We start from the raw sequence: 25,061 nt of genomic DNA, 5'->3' as shown, positions 1-25,061 counted from the left end.
GCTATCCTCTGTACTGCAATCAGAGAGACAATCATCTTACCAACATTCTTTATAGTCAATTTACTTGTTTACCATTCCTAAGGTAAAGACCAAGCTGCTAGTGTGGTCTGCCATTACCTGGCTCCTACTACCTATGGAACAGCCTCTAGCCTCCCTTGCCCTTGCTCTCTATATTTCAACCCATGTAGATCTTTTTTAGTTCAACTTGATGCCATACCCTTCCTGTCACTTGGCCTGAGCACATGTTGTTCACTTAGCCTGGAATGCCCCTAGGAGGACCCTCCACTTAGTTAATTCCTCCTCATCTTTTACATTCCATCATCAATGTCCTACCCAAGGAAAGGCTCTGATTCCAGCTTAGGTCCCTCTGTTATAAGCTGACATACACCAGTACATTTCCTTATATCATTAGCCAGAGCTTGTAATTATACAGGTACTTAGTGATTCTTTGTTTATTATCTAAAGCCCCATCAGACAATAAATTGTGTGAGGGCAGAAGCTGTCTGATTTTGTATTCCATTGTACCTAGCTGGCCTATGGCCCAGAGTAGCCATTTAAGTCTAGTTAGTTAATTGCTTAATGACAACAAAAATAACAAAATGTCTATAAAACAAAGTTAACAAGTTTATTACTTTATTGGGTTCCATACAATCTTATTGTATTTTTCAAAACTATGCCATAATTATCATTTAACACATACCTCTGATGTCACATTGGAGACCTTTTATTTCCTTCAAATTAAATATTGCAATGTCTCAAAACTATCTCCACTCATAAAATGTGCTGTGCTATTCACAGTGAATGTCACTATTTTGAACACATGAGCTGATTCAGATATTTCTCCTTAATTTGGATTTCCTTGAGAGACTGAACTCCAAAAATCAATCCTTTTATATGAGAGTATCTGTAAATAAGACAGATTAATTCTTAACTGCCTTCATTACAGTACACATAATCTCTAGCCAGGAATCACCTGCTGTTTATTTCTTCTGATCCTGATCTGTGTGGAATCTATACCACTACATCAGATTTATATTTGGATTTAGGAAGAGGTAAAAGACTTTGCTTAACTTCTTAGCAAACATCTCCATCAGTTTTTACTAAACGTCTGCATGGAGGGCTATGGGTATTTTCACCCAACACTTCTATAACCATTTGATGCTACCATCCCTAGATAGATAACTTCTTCAAAAGTACTACCTAATACTGTGTCCAGCACTTAGTAGCTCTCAATAACTATTCGTTGAATAAAAGAACAGTGGAATGAACACCTTGGAGTTTTTGTTGGTGGTGGGAATAACAGAGAGAACGGGTGGGCAGAACATTCTCCTCTCCCTCCCTCCTCATAATACCACCAATCACCAACAAAACCTGGGCCAAATCTTATCTCTGAAAAGGGCTTCTGTCAATAATTTCTCCTCTATATCACCAAAGTAATTTATTATCATTTTCAATACTTTTCCATATTCTTGTCTTTGTTTCAATATTTTACTTTTTCTTCATAAAGTCAAGGTATTTAAAACCCAGCCTTCAACTTATTATCTTCAGAGAATTCTTGGCTTCTCTAATAAGTATATTCTCAATTGGTATACTAAAGCAATGCATATCTGTTTTCTCTGTATACATTCTTCATTGTGTTGTGCCAATATACGGGTGCCCTGAATTTTTGAATGAACTTGTATGAAAGGGCCTGAATCTATATCTTTTATATCCCCTCCCAGTGCACAGTACACTATAAAAGTTGTATGGACAAATCTTTAGGTCTGAGATTGGTTGGAAATTATAGAAATTGTAAGAAGGAGCCAAAGAACAATTTTTTATAGTTGTCTTTTACCATCTCAGAAAATAATGTCTAAATTTTCAACAAATTTACTAAGCTGGAAATACATTGCTTTAAAAACTTCTCAGCAATTAAAAATGCTTTCTCTGTCACCAAAAGATTCTAACCACAGGTGATATGGTCCTATTCTAATATTCTAAATGTGTCTAAAAGGTAGTAGATTACAGAAAAACAGTCACTTTAATTTGGAAATACTTAAACAAGATCACAAACAGTAATGTCAATGGACAATGAAAGCAACTTGCTAAATCTCACTCAACTTGCTAAAACTAGGTCCTTAGTGATTAAAAGGTATTTTGAAGATTATAGGCTTAAACTAGATAATATATGTCAAAACTTACATATACACAAAAGTATTGAACTCGTATTTTTTGCATACAATGATCAGCAATTTTTATATATATTTACTGAACAAGTTTGTGTTTTAACCTTGGAGGATGAGAGAATGCTTTAGTTGTTTTAGAAAATTAATGATTAAGTGAAAAGCAGGAACAAAATTAGGGGAGAAATCTTGATGATGAAACTTAAACCTAATGAACAGAATATATCCATAATTATTAAATAAATATAAGATAAAATAATTGATCAGATGTTTTCCACCTCTTTCACTGTAGATCAAAACTCAAATCACACGAGAAGTGCAGCCTCTTTCTATGCGTTTCACTTACAGACCATGAAAGTGATTGGAAATTAAGTTGTACTACAAGAGGAGTGAAAAGTGAACACTTTTCTAATATAAAGCAGCAAAGTATGGTTTTAATCAAAAGTCCAGTTTTATCTTTCAAAAGGAACAAACTCAGAAGCCTTTCACATTAATAATATCACACTCCCCCACAGATATTAGGGTTTCATAAAATGTGGAAAAATGTCATCTCATTTAATGAATTTGAAATTTTCTGTATTATAAATATAAAAATAAGTGTGTTTATATGCCAGGCACATATGCAGAAAGAATGCAGTGGACTATGAAGAGCTAATATCCTTGAATAAAAAGTAATAACTTGTGCAGGATGACAGTATAATATATTCCTCCTTGAAATTACTTACAGGAGCACCTTTCTCTCCAGCTGGACCAGGAGGACCCTGAGGTCCTGGTCGCCCTGGCAAACCAATTGGGCCAGCTGTTCCTGCTGACCCACGTTCTCCTGGTGAGCCCTAGCACAGTGGAAAAAAAGGTATTTTGTTATTAATGATGGAAAAATTTACACTTAAGAATCACTTATTTAGTTGTGAAATCTTACAGTTTACATAACATAAAAGTCACTTTTAGACAATTTTAAGATCTCAGACAGGAACAGTACTCACAATTTAAAAGATTAAGTTCTAGCCCCAATATTAAGCACAGATACTAAAGTTAAGAAATACTGATAAGAAGAAAAATATTTCAAAATTATATATCTTTAATATTTTACAGATGTTTTCTCTTTTCATTTAAGTGTTCACAATTGTTCACAATGTTTTATAAGACATAAATCCAACAGTACCTTCCTATACAATTTTCTCCCTGTATTATTCTGGATTGGCATGATACACTGTCTAGACTAGCATTTTTCAAAGTGACTTCTGGACTTCACCTCAAACTTGCTGAATCACAATTTCAAAGTCCTAAAAATGAGTTCAGAAATTGTCATTGCTTTGAGGTACAAATATAATTTTTTACATAATAAAGTTCAATAATCACTATCCCAGAGCTTGGACTTTTTCCTGAAAATAAGTCCTTAAATTTATCTTAGGATTCTGTAGGGACCATTGGGTTTTATTATGAACACTAGATAATTCACATTTGACTAGGTACGTCCAATTGAGTTTCAAAATAGAGGCTATATATTTTCAATTAGTTTGCTTAAAAAATACCTAATATGTAAAATTTTAAAAAGTGTGGATACTGCCTTCATATTAGTTATCTCTATCAACAATTTAAGAAAACATTATTTAAAGCAAGAATAAAAGAAATGCAAATGTAGATTTACTAAGTCATGTATAGGTCAAAGATAACCTATTTATCATTTCCAATTTTATTTATTGAAAGATAACAAGAATATTGTCTTTGCATTAGATTCCTAAATGGGTGGCTAAGTTTTAATTTATCATTTTCTTTCAAGATTGAACTAATGTGAAATATTAGAAAATATGATTATTAGCAGATTTCCTTAATAATTAAGAAGTCTAAATAATAACATCATCATTTTAAAACTCAAAGAAATGATTTATAAAAGCTGGAAAATATAGTACTGTCACATTTATCTTCTAATACTACTCTCCCTATGTAATTAGAAGTCATTTTATTATACAAATATGAATTATTGACTTTGTTCTAATTTCTATTTTTATTAGCTAGAGAACTAACTAAATATGAACACAAGAACAATGATAATGACAATTTGTATTGATGTAGTGCTTATGAGTTGTGTGAAAAATAAATTTTTACCAATCATAATTCAAATACTAAAGAAGAAGAGATTACAAAGGAAAACTTCAGTTAGTATTTTTTAAATAATAAACATCTGTCCTCTGTCAAAATGTTATTTTTAATTTAATAATATTAAAATATTTTATGCAAAAGAGTCAACCACAAGTGGTGTGACTGTTAACCAGATGGCAGACTTTGGATGAATGATTCCAGAGGCCAATGCAGAAATTAAAAATGGGAATAGAGTCCTCTGAGTGCATTCAAGAAGTGCAGCCCTAAAAGTGGAAGGCATGCAAAGATTTGTCTCTACTTAGCAGAGACAGCAAAGAAAGAAAGGAAGCCTGGAGGCTGAGGAGGAGGGCAGGGGAGGGAGGAAGATGGACAATGAGAGAGAGAAAGAGAGAGAGAGAGAACAGAGAAGGAAGACAAGGATTAAAAGGAGGAGAAGGAGAGCAAGGACCCTGAAATTGAGAGGAATGCAAAGAATTCTTAATTACAGAAAAGAGAGAAAGAAAAAGTTCAGTAATGAAAGCACTCTTTTTTGGTGTAAGTATAAGCAGAAAACAATATACAGTGTGACTAGGGTGATTCTGTTTTATTTGGGTAAACACTATCATCCCTAAAGATAAATCTCTAATATCTGAAAATCTGATTTCTTGAGGATCAGTGTGCATACAAGGTGGGTGTGTTACATTTTCATTTTAATATTTTACTTGTAAAAAGCATTACTACCCATTAGTGTTATCAAATCTAAACTAAGCATCCAATTTAAGGGCTGAAATATTTTATTTGTAATTGATGATACAAAAAGAGATGCAATTTTTGATATGTCAGGTCATGAAACCTTTCTCTTTGATCCTGTTTTAAATTTAAACCCCAACTTTTCAAAGACTACCTGAGGAAGATATCATTTTAGACTGTGTTGAGCTTGACAGCTATGAGACCAGAATGATAAAAGAGGAAATTCACTAGAAAACAGATGTGTATATTAAGAAAATTTATTATTTTCCAACTATTGAGCCTACTAAACAACTATTGTGCTAAGTACTTTACAAATGCAATATAATTTAATTCCTGTACGACTTGTTTACTTTTCAGGTAAAGGCGGTCATAAGGCCCAGTGTCTAGCTCATGTGCCCTGATTCACACAAAGTTTCTTCCTGCAATACAGAGTACTTCATAAATGGTGAAGAAAAAATTCCCTGGTTGTTTGTACCACAATAATTCACACATATTATGCTAAATTTTAATAAGTAGAAGAAATAGAAGCCATTTAAGACCACTTCTACCAGAACAAGCTCACATTGGTTGAACACTTTCTAAAATGAGAAAACTTAAAAGAATTAATGGCAATGCTTATCTCCTTTGTCCAAACAGTCATTCTCTGACTTTCATACAGTCTAGATATTTTTGATACCAGCATGCTCTGCAGTGATTTTATTTTATACATCTATAAATGAAAAGTGAAAATCTCTGATGATACCTACTGATTAAGCACATGCTGTTATCAACATACAGAACTTATTTAAATATTCCCAGGTCAACTTTTAAGAGTAAGCCTTATGAATCCTTTAATCCCAATTGAATCACTGAAGAAATTCCATTAAAAATGAAAATTTAAACCTGATATTAAAAAGAGAACATATTTAACAAAAATATAGTGAGACTACTCTCTTGTGACACTGATTGGGAATACAAAATGTATTATGGCAGGCATCAGCCCTTATGAAGCTCACACTGCAGATTCATTTTTTTCCATAAAGGCTAGACAGTTATAGTTATAGAATTTATTGCATTGTCCTATAACTGGCTATAGTGAAGAACAGAGGGCTTTATATTTGTCAGATAAGTGAACAATTACATCTAAGATGAACATGTTTGGGTTTAAACATAGGTTAAATGGATAATAATAGGCTCACAAAGGTAAAAGTTTTGCTTGTTTTTTAAATTGATCTTCAGCCCTCTGAGTACTTACTGGCACATAGCAAGCCCTACGGAAAAGTGTCAACTGTATGTGTGATCTTTTCCTTCTCAGCACTGAAACCAGTAGCTTTCCCATCTTGAACAAACTGATTAACTTCTATTTGGCTCTATTTTCTTGCCAATAAAATAGGAACAGAAATAATTTGCCCTCTGTTTTTTCTGATATTATTGTGTTGATACATCTAAAGTCTGTCCTAAAATATGAATGCAACAGATGTTGGAGTACTGTACATGAACAGCTACATACTTTAAAAGTAGATATGCAATCTCAAATGATTGCAGAAGTTAAATTTTATAGGAGAGAAAATTAAGATCCAAAATATGTATGGTATATCTAAGGCCATACCGTTAAAGAGTAGAGCTTTTCCCACAAAACAGTATTTTTAGTCCTAATTTAAACTGTTTACATACTCATCTCTATAGCAATGATAAATATTTTACCCATCAAAAGTGCTTAACTGGAAAGAACTCAGAGAAAAAGAGGCTAAAAACTATAAAAATATTTCCCCAATGTATGATTTAAATAGCAATGGACACAAGGTAAATTAAACGTTTTCTAAAGGTATGTATGGAATTACAGGAATCATAACAATCGTAATATCATGAAGTATTCTGTTATTTTAATACTAAACAGCAACCACGATAGGTCACTTATTTTCAACTGAAGGTTGGACATTTACTTATTTTTAAAAGAGAGGAATTTACATTTTTATAATTAGTGACCTCTCTTTAAGTTTATGTTAGTTTTATCCTCTTCTGCAGCCCTTTTCCCTAAACCTTGCAATGGTAATAAAACACAAGTCAATAGCATCAGTTTATTTCCTTGAAGCAATGAGAATAGTGGTTATTTCTCTAACTCTTCACACACAGGAGAACCCCAGATAAATATTTTCTGTTATATTCACTGGGTGTTTCATATTCTGAGAAGCATTTGTAAAGTAAAGGAAAGAGGTAAACAGAGAAATCATCTCATCAACTTTCAATTAGAAGGCAGCCCACTAGAGAGAGGAAAAGAAACATAAACACAAGTCCTTATGAACAGAGCTATACAAGTAGAAAGCAAAAAAAGAAAAAAGTCTGCCCCTCTCTTTGTAAAGCCAAGTTGACCTTCGTGGCAAAACTAGTTTGAGGTAATTTTCACTCTGCAGATTACATGTATTTGAGATCAGATAAGCTGAAAATTCAGGTAAAATATCAAGCATTACCAGAGTTTAAAACATAAATTCTGAATGATTAGTCTTCGGTCACTGATCCCACCACCATCTCTCTACATGATTCATCCTGATTGGATGTCATAATAGCCCCCTGAGGTCTAACCGGATTCCAATAGAGAAAGTGTGCTTTAATTTTAAAAAGAATAGTATATGACCCAGTTAGTAAGTATAATCCTTCTAAAAACTTTTCCAGCTCCTTGTTTGAGAAATAAAAAACCAGTGAAAAGAAGGTTCTCTGGAATGGGATGTGGACAAATAATTAGAAGAAATAGGAATTATGATAAGAAGGGCATATAAAATCCTAAGGGAGAGACAACAACAGGAAGAAATAATACCACATAAAGAGGAAAAGAGAGAATCATCAGGGGACAATCATGAAATAGGAGTCATAGGAAAGGAATAAAGACTGATACGTTGCACAGTTGTGAAATCTTGGACTTTTACCTTTTAGCAGCTATGTGCCTGCCCCCTCCCCATATACATTCTCCATATTAACTCCCACTCCTGAGGACGGGGAAGAAATGTGGTTGTAAGGATAGAGGGCCTTTACTAGCACACTATTTTATTTTTTTAAATCTCCTTATTTTTAGAGATATAACTGTTGGCAATGAGGAGATTTTTTAAAATTATTATTATTTTATCTTTTGGCCACACTGGGCGGCATGTGGGATGTTAGTTCCCCCACCAGAGATCGAATCCATGCCCCCTGCACTGGCAGCGCGGAGTCTTAACCACTGGACTGCCAGGGAAGTCTCCAAGGGGACTTTTTTTTTTTTTATCAGAAAAACCATATGAGGGAGAGATTATTCAGGGAATACATTTTCCTTGATTTTGTTTTATGAAAATATAGGTGGTAAATGCAATCTGAGAACTCGTTTGCATAATATATTTGTATATACTGTGTTAACATAAATATAAAATGTTTACTCAGTTTGTGTTCAACATATGAGAAAAACGCTGTGCTGCCTTCCTCTCTTGCCGTTCAGCCCCTTGCTTCTTCCTGCCTTGCGTGTGTGCATCAAGACACCCACTTAGCGAGTAAACCCCCTGAGATGAGAAAACATGCCCTGCTTTGATGGGCATCTATTACCAGCTTTTTTGTACATCATCACGCATACAGAGAACGCTTGGTTTTTGCCAGATTTTAGAAGCCCAAAGTCACAGTATCCTGTTGGGATAAATTTTGTTTGTCTTCAGCAGGAGCACTAAAAACTGTTTCTCAATATACATTCAGTCCAAGTAGCTAGACCTTCAGAGAACTATGACATTGAGATACCAATTCTTTGCTAAGAGGACTAAAACAGTGATGAAGACTTCAAGACTAAGTCTAACCCATAAAAAACTTGCTTTTCATAGATCAAATTGATTTTTATTTATATCTTTAACTCCAACCTAATTCCTTTAGGGAAAATACATTGTTTTCACTTCAACTTCTTTGTTCTATCTTTTAATATATTACTCATTACTTAATATGTTATTTTATCTATTCCACATCCATCATCCTCAGTAAACCATAAGCTCTATGCAGGAAATGTCTATTTAATGAATCTATAAAACTCCAGCTTAATAGATTGGTGTATTCAGATATTTATTTAATTATAGTTTTCCATAAGAAAAGACTTACAGCAGCTTACAGGGAAGACATAAATAAAAGATAATATAAATAAGAAATGTTAGGTAAGAAATGTAAAGAAGCAAGTAACTTTTTTATTGGCAAAAAATAGGACTAACAATATTAGTAATCTAAAAATGCATACTAGAGACCAAGGCTTTTCCCAAATGCAGGTCATGATCCATTGATGGTTTATGAATTCAATGCAATGGGTCTTGTACAGCATTTTTAAAAAGTAACTCTAATAAAATAAAGAAGATAATATTAAAGTACATTATATGTACTTTTTGTAGAGAGTTGAACGCAAAAAGTTACAAAAACAGTCAAAAAGCAAGGAGTTATCTTCTCTACTGTGTCCCAAATTTGACTCCATTATTTCCATAAGCCATAACAAAAAGAGAAATTTAATTTTTGTAACAGTTGAAAGAAAAAAAAAAAAAACAGCTAACTGCTCAAGAAACTACAAACATTTCTAATGCTATTATTAGTAAGAGATTTCTTCTGAGGATACTCATAATAGGAGCCTTGCATACAAATCTCCCATATCCTCAAATAGATACTTTTGGTTGATACAACTCTACACGTTATAGTTTCTCTAAATACAAGCCAATGGCATCATAGCTAGACCTATCAGAGTTCAATAAACCCACTTCTATAGGCTGTCATAACAATGTGATACAAACAGTCTGGCCTATGTTTCCAACTGAATAGATTATGAATAAAAAGAAGAGATGTTAAATATATTTATAAATGTATACATGTACACAGGTATAGATGGATGACTATTAAATACATTTTGCTTTGTATGGGCCAGAATATATTGAAAGGGTATAGTGTTTGACGTGCATAACTGTGACATGTACACACTTTACAAATCTCACTGTGAGCAAGAACTGTTGATAAAAACCCTGCTTTTAGTTTTAGTTCATTGATGTCCTATGCAATGAGGGAATTTATTATTTCTCTAGTATTCCAGAAAGACAGCACAACTACTCTCCTTAAGAATTGTATTCTAAGGAAAAAAGTTAAGGATTCAATAGTATACTGGAAAATATTTATGGTCATTAAGGATCCAACTTGTACATCCGTTTAAGCAGTTTAGTCTTTGATTCATTCAAGTTAAGAATGATTATAAAGAGCACATATAGGAATATTAAAGCCTAGTTAGCTGTAATATTAGCTCCTCTAACTCTTTTCCTTTTGACAAATTTTTCACCAAAATAGAGAAGGATGAAGAGGACTTGGAAAACTGCAACTGAGAGAGACAGAGAGAGAGGGAGAGAGAGAGAATGTTAGGCCAATGTTTACAGAGTAAGAGATACACATGTCTGGAAATGGGTCTATGTAATGTGCTGTGGTGTTTCGTTTTCAAAGGACTATGAACTTGGGCAAGTTGTTTACCTTCTCTAAGTCTCAGATCCCTTGCCTTTAAAAATGGAAAGATAATATCTACTGGGCCAGGTTGCAAGAATCAAATAAGATAACAATTATAAAGTTCTTAGCATGAGTTGAAAGAATAAATACTCTTAATAATTTCCTTTCCCTTTTCTACTTCCTTTACCATCCACATCTTTCTTTACATTTTTTCCTTAGAGAACTCATCACTTTGATATTTTTTCCTTAGTATGCATACGTGCTGAATCTCTATCCCTCTCTGTTCCTGTGAATTTTAGTCCTGCACTTACCAATACTTGGTCAATATCCCTAAGGTAAAGTTAATATGAGATTGATACAGACTCAGGAGTTCTACAGGATACTCTTACACCTTTATCCTTATGCATTACAATTTCATTGTCTCTCACCAACTGACCAGATATTTTCCTCTGATATTTCGATGTCACATCTTTGATCAACATTGCAAAATGGAACATGTTATCTTTCTTGCCAAAGAAGCCAGCACTTCTTATTCTTTGTTTATACTCTCAGTTGCAAGATAATCCCCCTAAGTCTTTAACCTCAAAAAATGAGAATTAACATGAACAAATTTTCTGAATAAATTATAGTTTACATCTAGAAAATCAACAACTTTTGTTTTAATCTTGGTAATTTGGAATTAAAAAATTTCAAAATCAAATTTTACATGCATGTAATTGCTTTAACTGGAGTAAACTGAGGCTTGTTTAGCACTTGTTATGAAGTGGGAGTCATCATCATGAACCTCTGTTATATTTTACAGCAATTAGAGTAATAACATAAAGAACTAATAAATGTGGATGATGTCTTTCCTTTTAGTGGTTCCTTTTCCAACAACTTTGAGGAAGAATTTTAATTGGTTGATGCCTACTGAATTGCGTATGTTAATTTACTGTAAGAATAGATTCTAATTCCAAATAAATAAACTCACAGTCAGCATCTGTGGAGCATTTCTATTAGCAAAGTATAAAAGCATTTTAAAATCTTTTGTGACTACTAAGAGGCTTTGAGCTTTCGTGTGAGAGTGTTTTGTGTTTGTCGTTGTTGTTCCTGACCAGGTAAAACTGACCAGGCATCACTAAATTGTCATTCCCCCAAGGACACAAGCTTGAAGTCATCATTCAGTTTTCATCTTTCCTCACTGCCCATATCCAATCTTAGTAATAAATCCTACTTAGTAATAAATGCCTTCCTAGTGTTTGTTCCATCTGCACTGGCCTTTGACTTCCCACTGTACTATCATTGGCTCACTCATATTATGACATTGATCACTGAACTTTTATGTTCAATGAGTCTCTCCTATCTCTGCTATGTATTACACACTAATGATAACTTTTTCCCTAAAACTTTGTTAAATTTGTTTGCTCCAAAAAACTTTAATTTTTTTTTTACTCCATTTACTCCAAAAACTTCAAATCTTCAAATTACTTCAACGTGGCATTTTAGAGCTTCAATAATCATATGGCACATTATATTTCTGCTTTAGCATTTTATATTATGTAAATACATAGCAGAGTACCTGGATCCTAGCAAGAATTCATCACACTTTAGTCCCTCTCCCAAGGTGTCACACTTTGGTAAGACCAGATGTTCCCTAAACACCTCATCCCTTTCCTAGTATCATTCTCTAGATCTTAATGATTTTGTAATCCTCTATACTCTTTGAAGCCAAGTTCAAAGGCCACCTCCTGCATGACCCTTTTACTGATTTCTCTTCTCTTCCCCTGCCCTTGAATAATTAATATTTGTTGTTTGTATATCATTAGGCATTTAATCACTGACTGTCTTATAGTGCTATTTGGTCTTTGGCGTGTTTCTTTTCAAAATTGTTTCCCTTATTTTAAGTCTTTTAGAGGTATATCTTCTGTGGAGCTTAATTGTATACAGGGAAGTAAGTAGTAATTGCCAAATAAGCGGTTCTTGATGCTAAATGAATAAATATTAGATCTTTTTGATCATATTTACTATGTTCTTTCACATGTAACCGGATAATTGTTGAGTAATATTCTACTAAAGTATATCTCTATCTCCTGGGCATATTATGCACTCTACAAATATATTGATTTCAACTGTCCAAAGACCTCAGATAACATTGTTTGCTTGGGTCCTAAAAAATAACTTTAAACAATTTAAATGTTGTGCTCATGATTCAGGTTTCACAGATGCAATAACTATTGATCTCAAAAAATGCATCCTTATTCCAAAATAAAATTCAGTTTAGAACCTGAAGTTCTGGATAAATAGATTGCATTGCACTGAAAATTTTGAAGATTCTATCTATGCTCAAATAAGCACTTCTGTCTTATTCAACTATTTTTTCCTACTCATGCTACCACCACTAACTTATCTGGATATCTTAAAATGTTCTATATAATTTTATGAATATCAAATATAGTTATTGAAAAGTCTTGCTTTTCTTTTTAAAAAATCCTTATCAGATATCCATACCCACCATAATCATTGTAATGACATTTGTATGATCTACAGATTAAATATAATGTTAATCAATCTGCCAAACATTATATTGCTATGTTCTCAGTATTATTTATGCTATATACACTTTACTCCAATATCAGGATGTATGATAAATTTAAATAGGTAAATATGGAATGATTATATTGACAGCACTGTGCTGTGAATATAACCAAAGTAACATAAGGAACTCACAGTCTAATGAAAGAGACAGACAACCAAATATATTCCAATGCAATTTCTAAAATGCAAATCATAACAAAGAGCACAAAGAGCAGAGAAATTTCACTAATATATGAAATGGAAGCAAATTGTCCAAAGATGACCTTATAGAGATTTTAACATTTAAGCTTGATCTCTATGGATGAGTAGGATTTTTTTCAAATAGAGAAAGGAAAAATGGGGTTTCCTGGAAGAAGAATAGTATAAACTATATTCTCTGCAAAGTATAAAGATTGTGGTAGTATGATAAGCAAGAAGTTCAGTGCATTAAATTGGGTAGAATTAGAATGTAGGCCTTGAGAAAAATAAAATAGACTATAGTGATTTGGATCAAATTTTGAAGAACCTTATAAGGAGTTTGGTTTCCAAAGACAGCGTGGAACCATGAGATATGTATAAGCAGAGCAATGGAAGAGTTAAGGTTGTGTATTAAGCTATAATTCTACAATCAGTGGACAAAACTAACAGAAGAGGGTAAGAAAGAGAGTCAAGGAGATAAGACACTATTAAGCAAAGAGGGAAAGGAAAGAGTCTGAACAAATGTGGTGGTAGTGGAAATGAAGAAAAGGGGACAAATTAAAGGAATATTTTGGAGGTGGAACTAGTATGACTTCAATATGTTATATAAAGAAGTTGAGATGCAAGTTAAGGCAACTTTCAGCTTTTTAGATTGGTGAAATAAAATGGAGAATGAGAAGAAACCGCTAAAATTGGTAGTTAGGCTCTTATAGGTAACTTCACACAGTACAGCTAAGAATGAAGGTAAATTAATGGAAAAAAATGAAGGCTGCATTCCAATGCTTTCTGGGGGGGTTATATGTATCTCAAGTAAATAAAAATCTGATATTTACTAATTCGCCGATTATTTCATAAGGTTACATTGACTAAATAAAGCAATCTAGATAATATACAAAATGGATATATGCCTTTCACACTTACTGGATTTTTTTAATGAGCATTGATAAAATTCAAGTCTCATCAAGTACTCAGAATCAGACAAATTATGATTTATTTCCTCAGGTATTGTAAGAAGCAAGATAGCTCCTTTTACCTCCTGACAGCAGTGGTAAAATAAATATTTTCAATCATCTAAACTCTTTTGTTTCTGCACTCATTAGAGCATGCAACTGGTAGAAACCAGGCATTGACTTACTGATTTGATTGACATGTGTTTATTTTCTCTTCCACACACTGTGGGATCACAGCATGAGAGTAATGAAAGAAGAGCTGTAATTTGCAATCATGGATAGCATGGCTATTTATTATAATCATACTTACAACTGGACCTGGTGGGCCCTGGGGACCTTCTCCTCCTTTCAGTCCAGGTGCACCCTGGGAAAAGTGAAAAGCAAAGATAACGAATTGATGTAAATTGAATATAAATAGGAGGAGATGTATGATTGACAAAATGAGAATATTAGGAAGTGTTTCCAGACACTAATGTATATTGCTATATGTATTATGACAACCAATGCATATGCTTACATATTTCCCTTTAATTACTCATGAATCTTTATTTAGTTGAGACCTAAAAAAATGCTTCTAATAAGCAATTTTATTCATATATTTCATTAATATGTTAATTATACCTGAGCTCCAGAAAGTCCTCTTTCACCTGGGAAACCACGTAGTCCTGCTGGTCCATCTTTCCCTGAGACACCTTGAGGACCTGGGTCACCCTAAAGAACATAATAAACATCCATCATAGAGAGTAAACTCTACATGTTTCCAGAAACAAAATTGTAATTACCTCTAAACTACTGTGAGTAAAGCCTGAATACCGTTTAATGATGAGAGTATTGTGTGGAATGTCATATACATTAAAATGAGCTACTATTCACAGTTGAGTGTATATAAATGGATGGTTTTATGGTCAATAGAACTAACTGTTCTTATATATTGTCCAGTCATGCCTTGAGATACAATAAACTGAATATTTTACTGACATATCTTTCTGACATTCATTTAAATACTACACCAGCATTTAGAGAATCTATGGACAAGTAATGAGAAGCTACAGTAAAAAGTAAATGGATATTTTCAGCCAAGAAAATTCCTTGAGCATGGTGTACCTTTGCACCTTCTTTTCCTGCAGCACCGGGAAGACCTTGCTCCCCAGGAGGGCCAGGAGGACCAGGATGTCCACGTTCACCTATGGGACCAGTCTCACCAGTTGGTCCCTAAATTGGATAAACAAACTTCATTAGGTTGCTCTTTTATTTTTGGCAAAGATAACACAAACCCAAAACAAATATCACTCCCTTTCACAAAGTTTTATCATTTTCAATTATTTTCATGATGTCCTACAAAACTGCATATAAAGCAGTGAAAGTAAATTACCTGGTAGAAGTCTGAAAGATTATGTGTAATCTTTATTAAAATCTGAGTGTATAAGGGAAATATATAGATAAATTCAAAGAGCTGTTTTCTTTATTTAATATCAGATTGTTTCAGAGTGAGGCCAAGTATTGTTAAAAACTGTTTTTTCACTATAATTTCATACCCTGCCCTCTTTTTATATTAGGTGTCAAATGAGTTTAGGAGCAAAAGAGGCACTGGTACCACTACTCAATTAATCACTGCTTGATAATAAGCTCAGGTCCCCTGGAACCCAAACAACCAAAGTGGTCCTCCTTGGAATTTCCATGATTGGAGACCTTCCAGTTGTTAATCTACGTTCATTTGACAAAGTCTAGACAATGTGGCAGGGGGACCCTGAAGATCATGAGTTTGGGTTGGCAGTTCCTTTCGGCCAAAGACCATAACAAATAGCCCACTGCCTTAAACTGCTGCAAATGCCAAAGTGAAAAATGTCAGGTCACTTATGTGTCCCCTGAGTGGTGCTGGTTTGTGGTGCTATTTCAAGTGTAAATAGAGAATGGTGACCAGTTGCTCTCTATCTCCACTTAGAGAAAAACAAAATGAAGGATTTAAGTTTAAACATATATAAAGGGAAAGTTTCCAGATGCTAAGATTGTTAAACAGTGGAATGTGTTACTGAAGTTGCTTATGGAATATCATTCTCTGTTATTTTTCTAAAAATGCAACAGATTCTTACTTTCTGATCTTGGATAAAAAACACATCTATCCCGAATTTGAGTGTACATTTCTAGGTTTAAATTCCTTTAATTATGTATTGCTGAAGGTCCCGAACTTATCATTAATGCATAAACATTTCTTCCCATAGGAATGTTTCCTTAAACATCTGATCAGAATTTCAATAGTAAGGAATGTAGAACTGATCCTAATTTAATGGCTATCACCACTGAGACAAAACTGAGTGGTGATTCACATGACCACACAAAAAAAGGAGTATCAAGTATTGCAATCAATATTGCTGCTATTAAATCACTTCCTTTGTCCTAACATGAAAATACGGTTACATTTGAAATAGGCTATAGAATTTTCTTTCTTAAAAGGACCAATAAAGAAAAATAATCCAATGAAGATGCATATTCAATAACACACCTGTTATTTTTATGCCTTAAAGTAGGGAGACAAAAAAGAACACGGGGCTCAGAAACCGGATGTCTGCATTAGGCAGAGATGACTTTTCAAAATCGTGAGGACCTGAAATGTTCAGTTAAGCCCCAAGATGTTTACATTCTAGTTGGGGCCCTAATTCTATTTCTGTTCAGAGATAAATAACATAATAGGAATGATTCTTTCAGTTAGATTTTTCCACAGAAAATTGCTGTGAAGTTGTTTGGAATAAAGAAGAAAACAATTATTTAGAGGGTTTTTTAAAAATTAAAACTGATAAGCAGTTAAAAGGAAGGCTCAGCACACACACAGAAATCTGCAAAAAGAGCATCATGCACACTGTTTTCTTCTTTATAAAGTAGCAAACAGAAATTCCCTTGGCTCAAAGTGATCTCTGAAATAAAAGGGATCAACCAATCCAAGAACTCTTCGTTTTTGCTTCTATCACACATATTCCTAGAAAGAAGACACAGTTTTCGTTTCTGTGTGTGTGGTGTGTGATTGAGTTACAAAGTATTAAGAGCTAATTGTAGGCTGAGGAAAGACTACTTAAAGCAATTAAATAATTAAAACACTCAATCAACTGCTCTTTTGCTATAATTTGTTATTAGCAGGGATAAAATTCCAGCTGAGTAAACTAGATGTGTCGTGTCCATTCAATAGGCTACGCCACAATAAAAACATTGTTTTCTATCCCTGTGAATTATTTTCTATAAGTAGTTAATACTATAATTCAGGATACTGCATCAAGTTTTGAGATTCTTTCTGCCACCTCCCTTGAAAAAGCTACTTGTCTTTGCCATTATTTCTATATACTCAAAGATTACACACTAATATTTTATCATTGATGGAAATCATTGTTATGAAGACAGAAATTTTAAGAAACATGTAATATAATGCAAATATTGACATTTTAGAAGAATTGTGTTAGAAGCTTTATATTTCTAATATATTATACCTCTAAATCTAATTTATACTTAGAAAACTAAAGTCATTTTATAATTTGAAATCCCCAAAAAAGATTATGGCCAATCTATTTAAAAATTATGTGGTGTTTTTAGCAGATGATGCCATGATCAGGCTTTTGTGTCACCTTCATTGTGAACTTTCTGACTTAATGTCATTTATTTTATTCTTTTCTTTTATTCATTCAGGCAATTGAAAAATCGCTTTAGTTAACTGATGGTTTGCTGTAGTTCATTTGATGCAGGCAAATTATATATTTAAATGCCATCCAAAATATAAAAATACATAAATTTCAATTAAAAACTTTTCACAATAAAATAAGCAAATTTTACACAACTTAGCAAAGGTGAAAATATAAACAAGAAAATAAATCTTGTTAGGAAAATAAAGTAAATGGAACGTACCTGTGGTCCAACAACACCCCCTGGCCCAGGAGGGCCGGTCTTGCCTTGAAACCCCTAAGGTAAAAAAAAAATCTATAAAAGCTATCCAGGACACAAAGCATAAATTAAAATTCTCTGAGACAGTTGAATAATTCACATTAAAAGAAAGTCATCTTTTGGATAAAAATACTTATTTTTAAATGCCTATGAATTATTACATTCCAGTTCTTTTTATATTGAAAACTTAACATCTTCACTATTGTACACTGTAGTCCTATGATTACTTTCAATAAGCTTAAAAAAGAAAACAAGAAAATGGGATGAAGCTGGAGCAAAAATGTGTTCTTAGCCCTCTTTCACTGAGTCAGACAAGATAGAAATTTTAATCGAGAAACGTTTATGGATGAAATAAATGAGGATTTAGACATTCTTTGAAACAGTCCACTGGTTCTTTATACAGAGATAAATCTACAGTCTGTGATATTAATGCATTTCTCTTTCCTGCATTCCAACAATCTCATAAAATAAACAAGATATAAAAATAAATTTATAAAAAGAAAGCTTTGCATGCTTTGTCATTATTTCAACATTTTATCAATGTTCTTTCTTAAAACCCAAAAGAATATACTTACAAATGTACCTTGCATATAATGCAGTCATTAGAATAAAATCCAGTAGATGTGAGCACATGTACTAACTAAACAAGGCCTTTGGGCATATATTCTGGTGTCTATATTTCTCTAGACTCCTGGGTTATTATTCTGCATGACTGTATTATGATTAGCAAATTTCCTTCTCATGTGAGTTAATTGACACTTAACAGTTGGATAAAGATTCAAAATACTGACAAACCTGCCAAAGAACTGAATTAAAGCAAATAGTATTTGCAAAAGTTTTATTCATTATAACATCAGATTGGAAATAAGAAAGTTAGAAAGCAAAGAGCAGAAACTAGCCCCACACTTGTACCATGAACTTCCAGATAATTGTGATTACATTATTTATAAAAAACAAAACTTAAAAGCAGGGAAAGAATCTGTAATTATTTTAATTGATGCCATGGGGAAAGAAAACAAATTTCTCCTATTTTTAAAGTACATTAATTCTTTTTTTTTTTGGACTTGAGGACACAGGGTGAGAGGGGGAAGCTGGGGCGAAGTGAGAGTAGCATCGACATGCGGGAAGCAGCAGCATAGCACAGGGAGATCAGCTCGGTGCTTTGCAATGACCTAGAGAGGTGGGATAGGGAGGCTCAAGAGGGAGGGGATGTGGAGACATATGTATGCATATGGCTGATTTACTTTGGTGTACAGCAGAAACTAACAGTATTGTGAAGCAATTATACTACAATAAAGATCTGTTAAAAAAATACATTAATTCTTAAGACCATCAGGTTTCCACTTGAGTTATCAATAACAACAGCAAAGTGAATCAATTCAAGGGAAATATATTATAGCATTTACTTAGCTTGACTGCTTAATTTTAACTTTTCAGGAACTTAATGGTGTGGAAATTTGTACCCACATATGTAAGCATATATATACATAATATTTTTTTTTCTTTTTCACTGAGAGCTAACAGCTCTTAGTGCTGTTACTCTTATTTGTTTACAGCATTTAGTCCCACATCCAGCTACTCCTTAGATGATCTCAATAACTTCCATGATCACAATTGTTATCAATGCCTTCTTATGTTTTTTCCTCAGCTTAACATTCTCAAAATTGTTCTCACTAAATGAATCCTCTCCTTTGATTTTCCACCTCTGTTCTCTCCCTTTATTAACAAAGTGACTTCAGATCCCAGACTTTCCTCAGGTCCTCAAGGTCAGTCATTTAATCCTACCATGTCATCTCAGAAACTCGCAAATACAGCTTCTTCTCTCTTGTTGAGTAGACAGACCTGTCTTATTTGAACTATGCTCGCCACTTTCCTTGACCACTACAGTTTTTCAAGTCAGGTTCACTCACCTGTCCACTTGTTATCATGCCACAAAAGCAAATCTATTCAACTCATTGCTAAGCATATGTCATGAAATATCCATTACCAAGTCTACACAATCTCAACTTTCCCTAAACAACCATGCACCACATGGTTGCATAATCTGTTCCCTCTGTCTGGATAATCTTTTGCCCAATTTCTAATCACAGAGTTTGACATAAAGCTGTAAGTGCAATCAGGACTTTAAAAAAATTAGTCTTATAAAGTTTTTTCCTTAGTAACTGTGAGAGCAAGAATAGCAGATGAAATTGATCACAATAATAATTAATTATGAAAATTAACTGATTAAAAATAAATACTTAACTGAGGAAATTCTGTGAAAAATTTGCCACCCAGACTTGTATTCATATGTTCTAAGAGGGTGCTAGTACCTCTGAGTGAGAAACAGATTTGGAAGGAGCTGGAAAACAGCATTGACCATATGCCTGCTCATTCAAAACATTCAGAGTTTTGCAAGTATCTTATAAATCTGACACTGAGGATCTTACAGATGAACTATGTACAAGAAAACTTTTATAGATCAGAATGGAGTGTGATTATTCTAATACTGTCATGTAATAAGACTTTCCTTGCCATTTAATTTTAGGATAATAAGTTAAATTATGTTTTTCAAAACCCCGAAAAACAGAAGTTAATTTGATACATGAGTAATAAAAATGGAACTCCTATTCTGATCACCTCTACAGTCAAAGTATGATTTGGCACTGTGTTTCTGAGACAAACGTGGGTTGTTTCAGTATAATAAAGACTATCTCTAATTATTCCTAGTGGTCTTAAAAAGCTTTAAATTGTAAGATGACAGAGTGAACCTTCAATTCAAGGATTTATGAATGGGAACAAATCTCAAATATAATAAAATACTTTCTTCTTTAAAAAAAGGAAACAGATATATCAAAATATAGATGACCTAGATTCTGACTCTTGGACAAGATAATCTTTTGAATCACAGTCAACACAGAACAAGATGAGAAAGAAAGGTTCCTGGTGATAGGGTGACTCACTACTGTTCTTAAAGTGGATTTGAAATCAGGAATATAATTTTCCAGACATAATTCTAGTTGTTGTTCACAAAAAACTACTAGATGAGAATATCCATCCTAGAAACATTAGTTAATATGCTAGTTTTCCACTTTGACTTTAAAGGTTATGTATAATATGGTTACTTTGGATAGAAGCAGAAGCTCTTGATTAAATTAAAGTCAAAAGGGATTTTATAATGATAATTCTCTAGGTACCCCTTCCTCATTTTGGAAATATTTGAGAGGTATTCCCAAGAAGCTATACCATGACTTAGTTAAAAATGATTGACTGCAATATTTGAATGAGAATGCATTTGCAAATTTGAATGTGGATTATCCTTTAGAGAGTTTATTTCTTGCTCATCATGGAGATGTCTTTCCCAAGAGGAAACCCAAACAATTTTACTCTTTGGTCTCACTAAAATCATTCTTGATTTTGCTTCGGTAATCCAAGGCTTTGAAGTTTACAATCTGACTAAAACTAAAAAGTCATTACACTAAGAATTGTCACTTGGTGAGCAAAACAGGAATTGGCTGCTGCTGCCAGATTGTTTATCCTATGTAGAAAATCATCATGTTTTCAAATCTGTTATCCAGTATTTCTATTGAACCCCAAATATGTGTTCACGCTGGCAGAATACCCTAAGATAATTTTGAGCCACACAGTCAAAGGTAGTCTGTGTTGTGGTTTCCTTAAGAAATCTGGATAAAATTAATCAATGTTAGGAACCAAGAATTGATTCCAAGGAAACATGCTAATCCATGGTGATTTCTTATTAGACTACCATCCCACTGCAACAGTCAGATACAAAGTTTTGTTAACAGTGGCAGAATAAATAAATAAAATTGCCAGGATCCTTAAACCACAGTTGAGCTGCCAGTTTCCCCGTTGTCCACCTCTGTTATACACATAAGTTATTCAGAGAGTGTATTTAATGTTATATTCCCCATCATTTAAGTTACATTTTTTTCCATTTCCATTTTCCTACTTGAGAGGAGAGAATTCATTTGACATAGTTCTAGACCAATTACAGCGTTACAGTTCCAATAGCAGGAAATATTTCATTCCTTAATTCTGGATAGAAGAGTATATTGTCTGCAGTTTATTGTAATGTGTCTCCTTTAGAGAGTGGAAAGGTGAAAGGGTAGGGTGGAATATATCTGTAACAAAGACTTATGTGAAAGGGTCAAGGCTGACAACCTTGTGGAGGTATCCAAAAGACAATGAGGTCTTTTCCATCAGCTTATCCGTAAAGTATTGTTATTGAAAACAAGGAAAATCAAGTAACATCCATGTCCTCAAGTATATTTATTTAAATGTTTAGATACAAACATAGGTCTATTTATGTATTGCAAATATATTTTTAAAAGATTAAATGGAATTAATTTCACCATTGCCCTTAACCTGGTAATTGACTTGTTAATAATAAAGTATCTGTCTGTGAAATGATGAAGTGCTTGAGATAGAAAATTTGAATCAGAAGACTGGGTCACTTACAGTCTCTCCACGTTGCCCAGGGTGTCCTGGCAGGCCATCCTTTCCAGGTGGTCCCTGAAATCACAAATATTAAACATCAAACGTCATAAATATTTCTTGAATTATTTATAATCTAAATACATGTTAGGCAATTTTCTTATATCTTCATTAGATATCTTATTTTGATGTTCTATTGACTTCATATACGGTAGAATGTGTTTTTTTTTTTTTTTTTTTTTTTTTTTTGCGGTACGCGGGCGTCTCACTGTTGTGGCCCCTCCCGTTGCGGAGTACAGACTCCGGACGCGCAGGCTCAGCGGCCACGGCTCACGGGCCCAGCCGCTCCGCGGCATGTGGGATCTTCCCGGACCGGAGCACGAACCCGTGTCCCCTGCATCGTCAGGCGGACTCCCAACCACTGCGCCACCAGGGAAGCCCCTGTATATATCTTTTTAGCATATCTATAGCTATAAATGAGACCAGGAGAAAATTGTACAACTGTAATCTGAATATTTTACATTTAAATTTCATTAGCATCTTTCTTTTCAAAAAGCTTATTCATATTGGTTTGTATTTTTGTTTTTGTAAAAATGTTAGCTCCTCAGTACTTGACAAATGAATATTTTTCCCTCTTTTTGGTGATGTGTTCCTAATACAATTTCTTGTGCACTGAGACTTGGATACCAGAGATAGATAGTGTCCTCTAGTGGTGGTCTGAGCTCTAACTAACAAGAATGTGAAAGAAATACAAACTTATAAACAATGGCATTTTATTTCCCAGTTGCTTCAAGTAAAGGAAACAAGGTGCAAGGCTCAATTTTAGAAGTCATCAGGACAAATTTTTCCCAGCAGGTTTTCTTAAATACCCTCTTGGAAGCATAATGTTTATTAAATACTGGAGAGCACATCTACTATGTTATCACTTTCAGTAAAGGATGCTGTCTTTGTCATAACTGAAAAAATAAATGAAGCCATTAACTAAGTACTTAAAGTAAACAACTCTGTGAGGTTCTTATGTTTTAGATACTTAGTAGAAATAGATTGCTTCTTTAGACTGCATTATGGATTATTCATACTACTCAGAAACCATTAAGCACCAAGTTCAATTTTCAAAACATGTATAATAAGTATAGGCAGAGATATTCTTAGGTGAGAATGTCTGGATAAATGAAGAGAAATGATCACTGTAATAACATTTTTAACGATAACAGGTATACCTCTCACAGTATGTTAATTATTTGAATAAACCTACTTATTTATTTAAAAATACATTATTTACATAAAGCTATTTTCAAATATCAATTCTTTGTAAATTGAGTTTGAAAAAAGGTATTTCAAAATAAGATCATTTTCACAGATAGCTTTTTTCCCACTGGAATAAGACTTTTTCTAGCTTGGTTATAACGTTTCAGTGGAAAGCCTTCCCAACAGTGACTAGTACCAACTCTGCTTCCTGATTGCATCTTTATTGACACACTGGTTAAATTACCAGCTCTAATTAAAGCCTGTTATGATATTTCACAAGATCATAGCTTCCTCAGTGATTTGTTCATATTTTCCAGGATCATCTCAGTGATTCTATTCCCATCCACCCAAAGGACCAAAGCTGGAATGTTTTTAACCAAGTCCCCAAAATGTTCTTGGATATCATCTACCCAGCCCTTCTTTCAAAAACATATATTACATATCTATGTATTAGGCATTACGTGTATCGTTCTCAGTTTAGAGGTGAGACACATCTATAAGTAGTTGATTGCTAGTGGACCTCATCTAGGTTCAGTATTTCAAAATAGTAAATAAAAACAAATCCTGTGCTCTATCACTATTTTGATACATATGGGAAAAAATATGCCATTAATTGAGGGCAGTAGTAAAAGTTTTAACTAAAATTATAGAGGGCGACAGCTAAAGGATAATAAACATGAGTCAGGTTTTTTTTTTTCCACCACGCTAAAGTGTATCTCAAATGATGAGTTTTGCAATCAGTATAAGGCATTTACATGTTTTTTAGCAAATCTGTAAATATAAAAGTTAAATATCTTGTTATATTTGCTGGTGTGAAAAGTATAGATTACACTTTTATTGCAAAATATTATAACTCTTTAAAACAGTGGTCTTACATCTAAAAAATGTCACATGGGATGAATGCAACATGATTTTTAATGGCTTTCCTAGATATCCTATGGGAGCAGTGTAAATAGACTATATAAAGAATTCATACCACCATCATTTTTCTTAAGTATTTATTCCTAATATTAAGTGATTAATCCTAAGTAATTTTTTTTTTTTTGGCCATGGCTCACAGGGCCAGCCGCTCCGCGGCATGTGCGATCTTCCCGGACCGGGGCACGAACCCATGTTCCCTGCATCGGCAGGCGGACTCTCAACCACTGCACCACCAGGGAAGCCCAATCCTAAGTAATTTTAATGCCCTCACACTACTATCCAATAAAATAAGCATATTAATTACCAAATAATTTCATGGCATTAATTTAAATATAATAATTTTATTGATCAAAGTAGACTGCCCCTTTAATATTGTTGGTGAAGAGTAGTGACAACAAATTCA

General features: G+C 33.6%; 1 protein-coding gene across 1 annotated transcript in view; it reads right to left on the bottom strand.

The window, feature by feature from the left end:
- The window catches only part of COL11A1 (collagen type XI alpha 1 chain), a 195,456-nt gene that overhangs the window by 49,332 nt on the left and 121,063 nt on the right, over positions 1-25,061 (bottom strand). The window contains exons 37-42 of the mRNA XM_004263094.3: positions 22,514-22,567; positions 18,020-18,073; positions 15,239-15,346; positions 14,756-14,845; positions 14,445-14,498; positions 2,888-2,995 (exon numbers count right to left, since the gene is read on the bottom strand). Of these exons, the coding sequence (XP_004263142.1) occupies positions 2,888-2,995; positions 14,445-14,498; positions 14,756-14,845; positions 15,239-15,346; positions 18,020-18,073; positions 22,514-22,567 (468 nt within the window). The remainder of the gene's footprint in view (positions 1-2,887; positions 2,996-14,444; positions 14,499-14,755; positions 14,846-15,238; positions 15,347-18,019; positions 18,074-22,513; positions 22,568-25,061) is intronic.

The sequence above is a fragment of the Orcinus orca genome, chromosome 1 (assembly GCF_937001465.1).
Source record: "Orcinus orca chromosome 1, mOrcOrc1.1, whole genome shotgun sequence".
In the NCBI taxonomy this organism is placed as follows: Eukaryota; Metazoa; Chordata; class Mammalia; order Artiodactyla; family Delphinidae; genus Orcinus; species Orcinus orca.
This window is presented reverse-complemented; position numbering and strand designations above follow the sequence as displayed.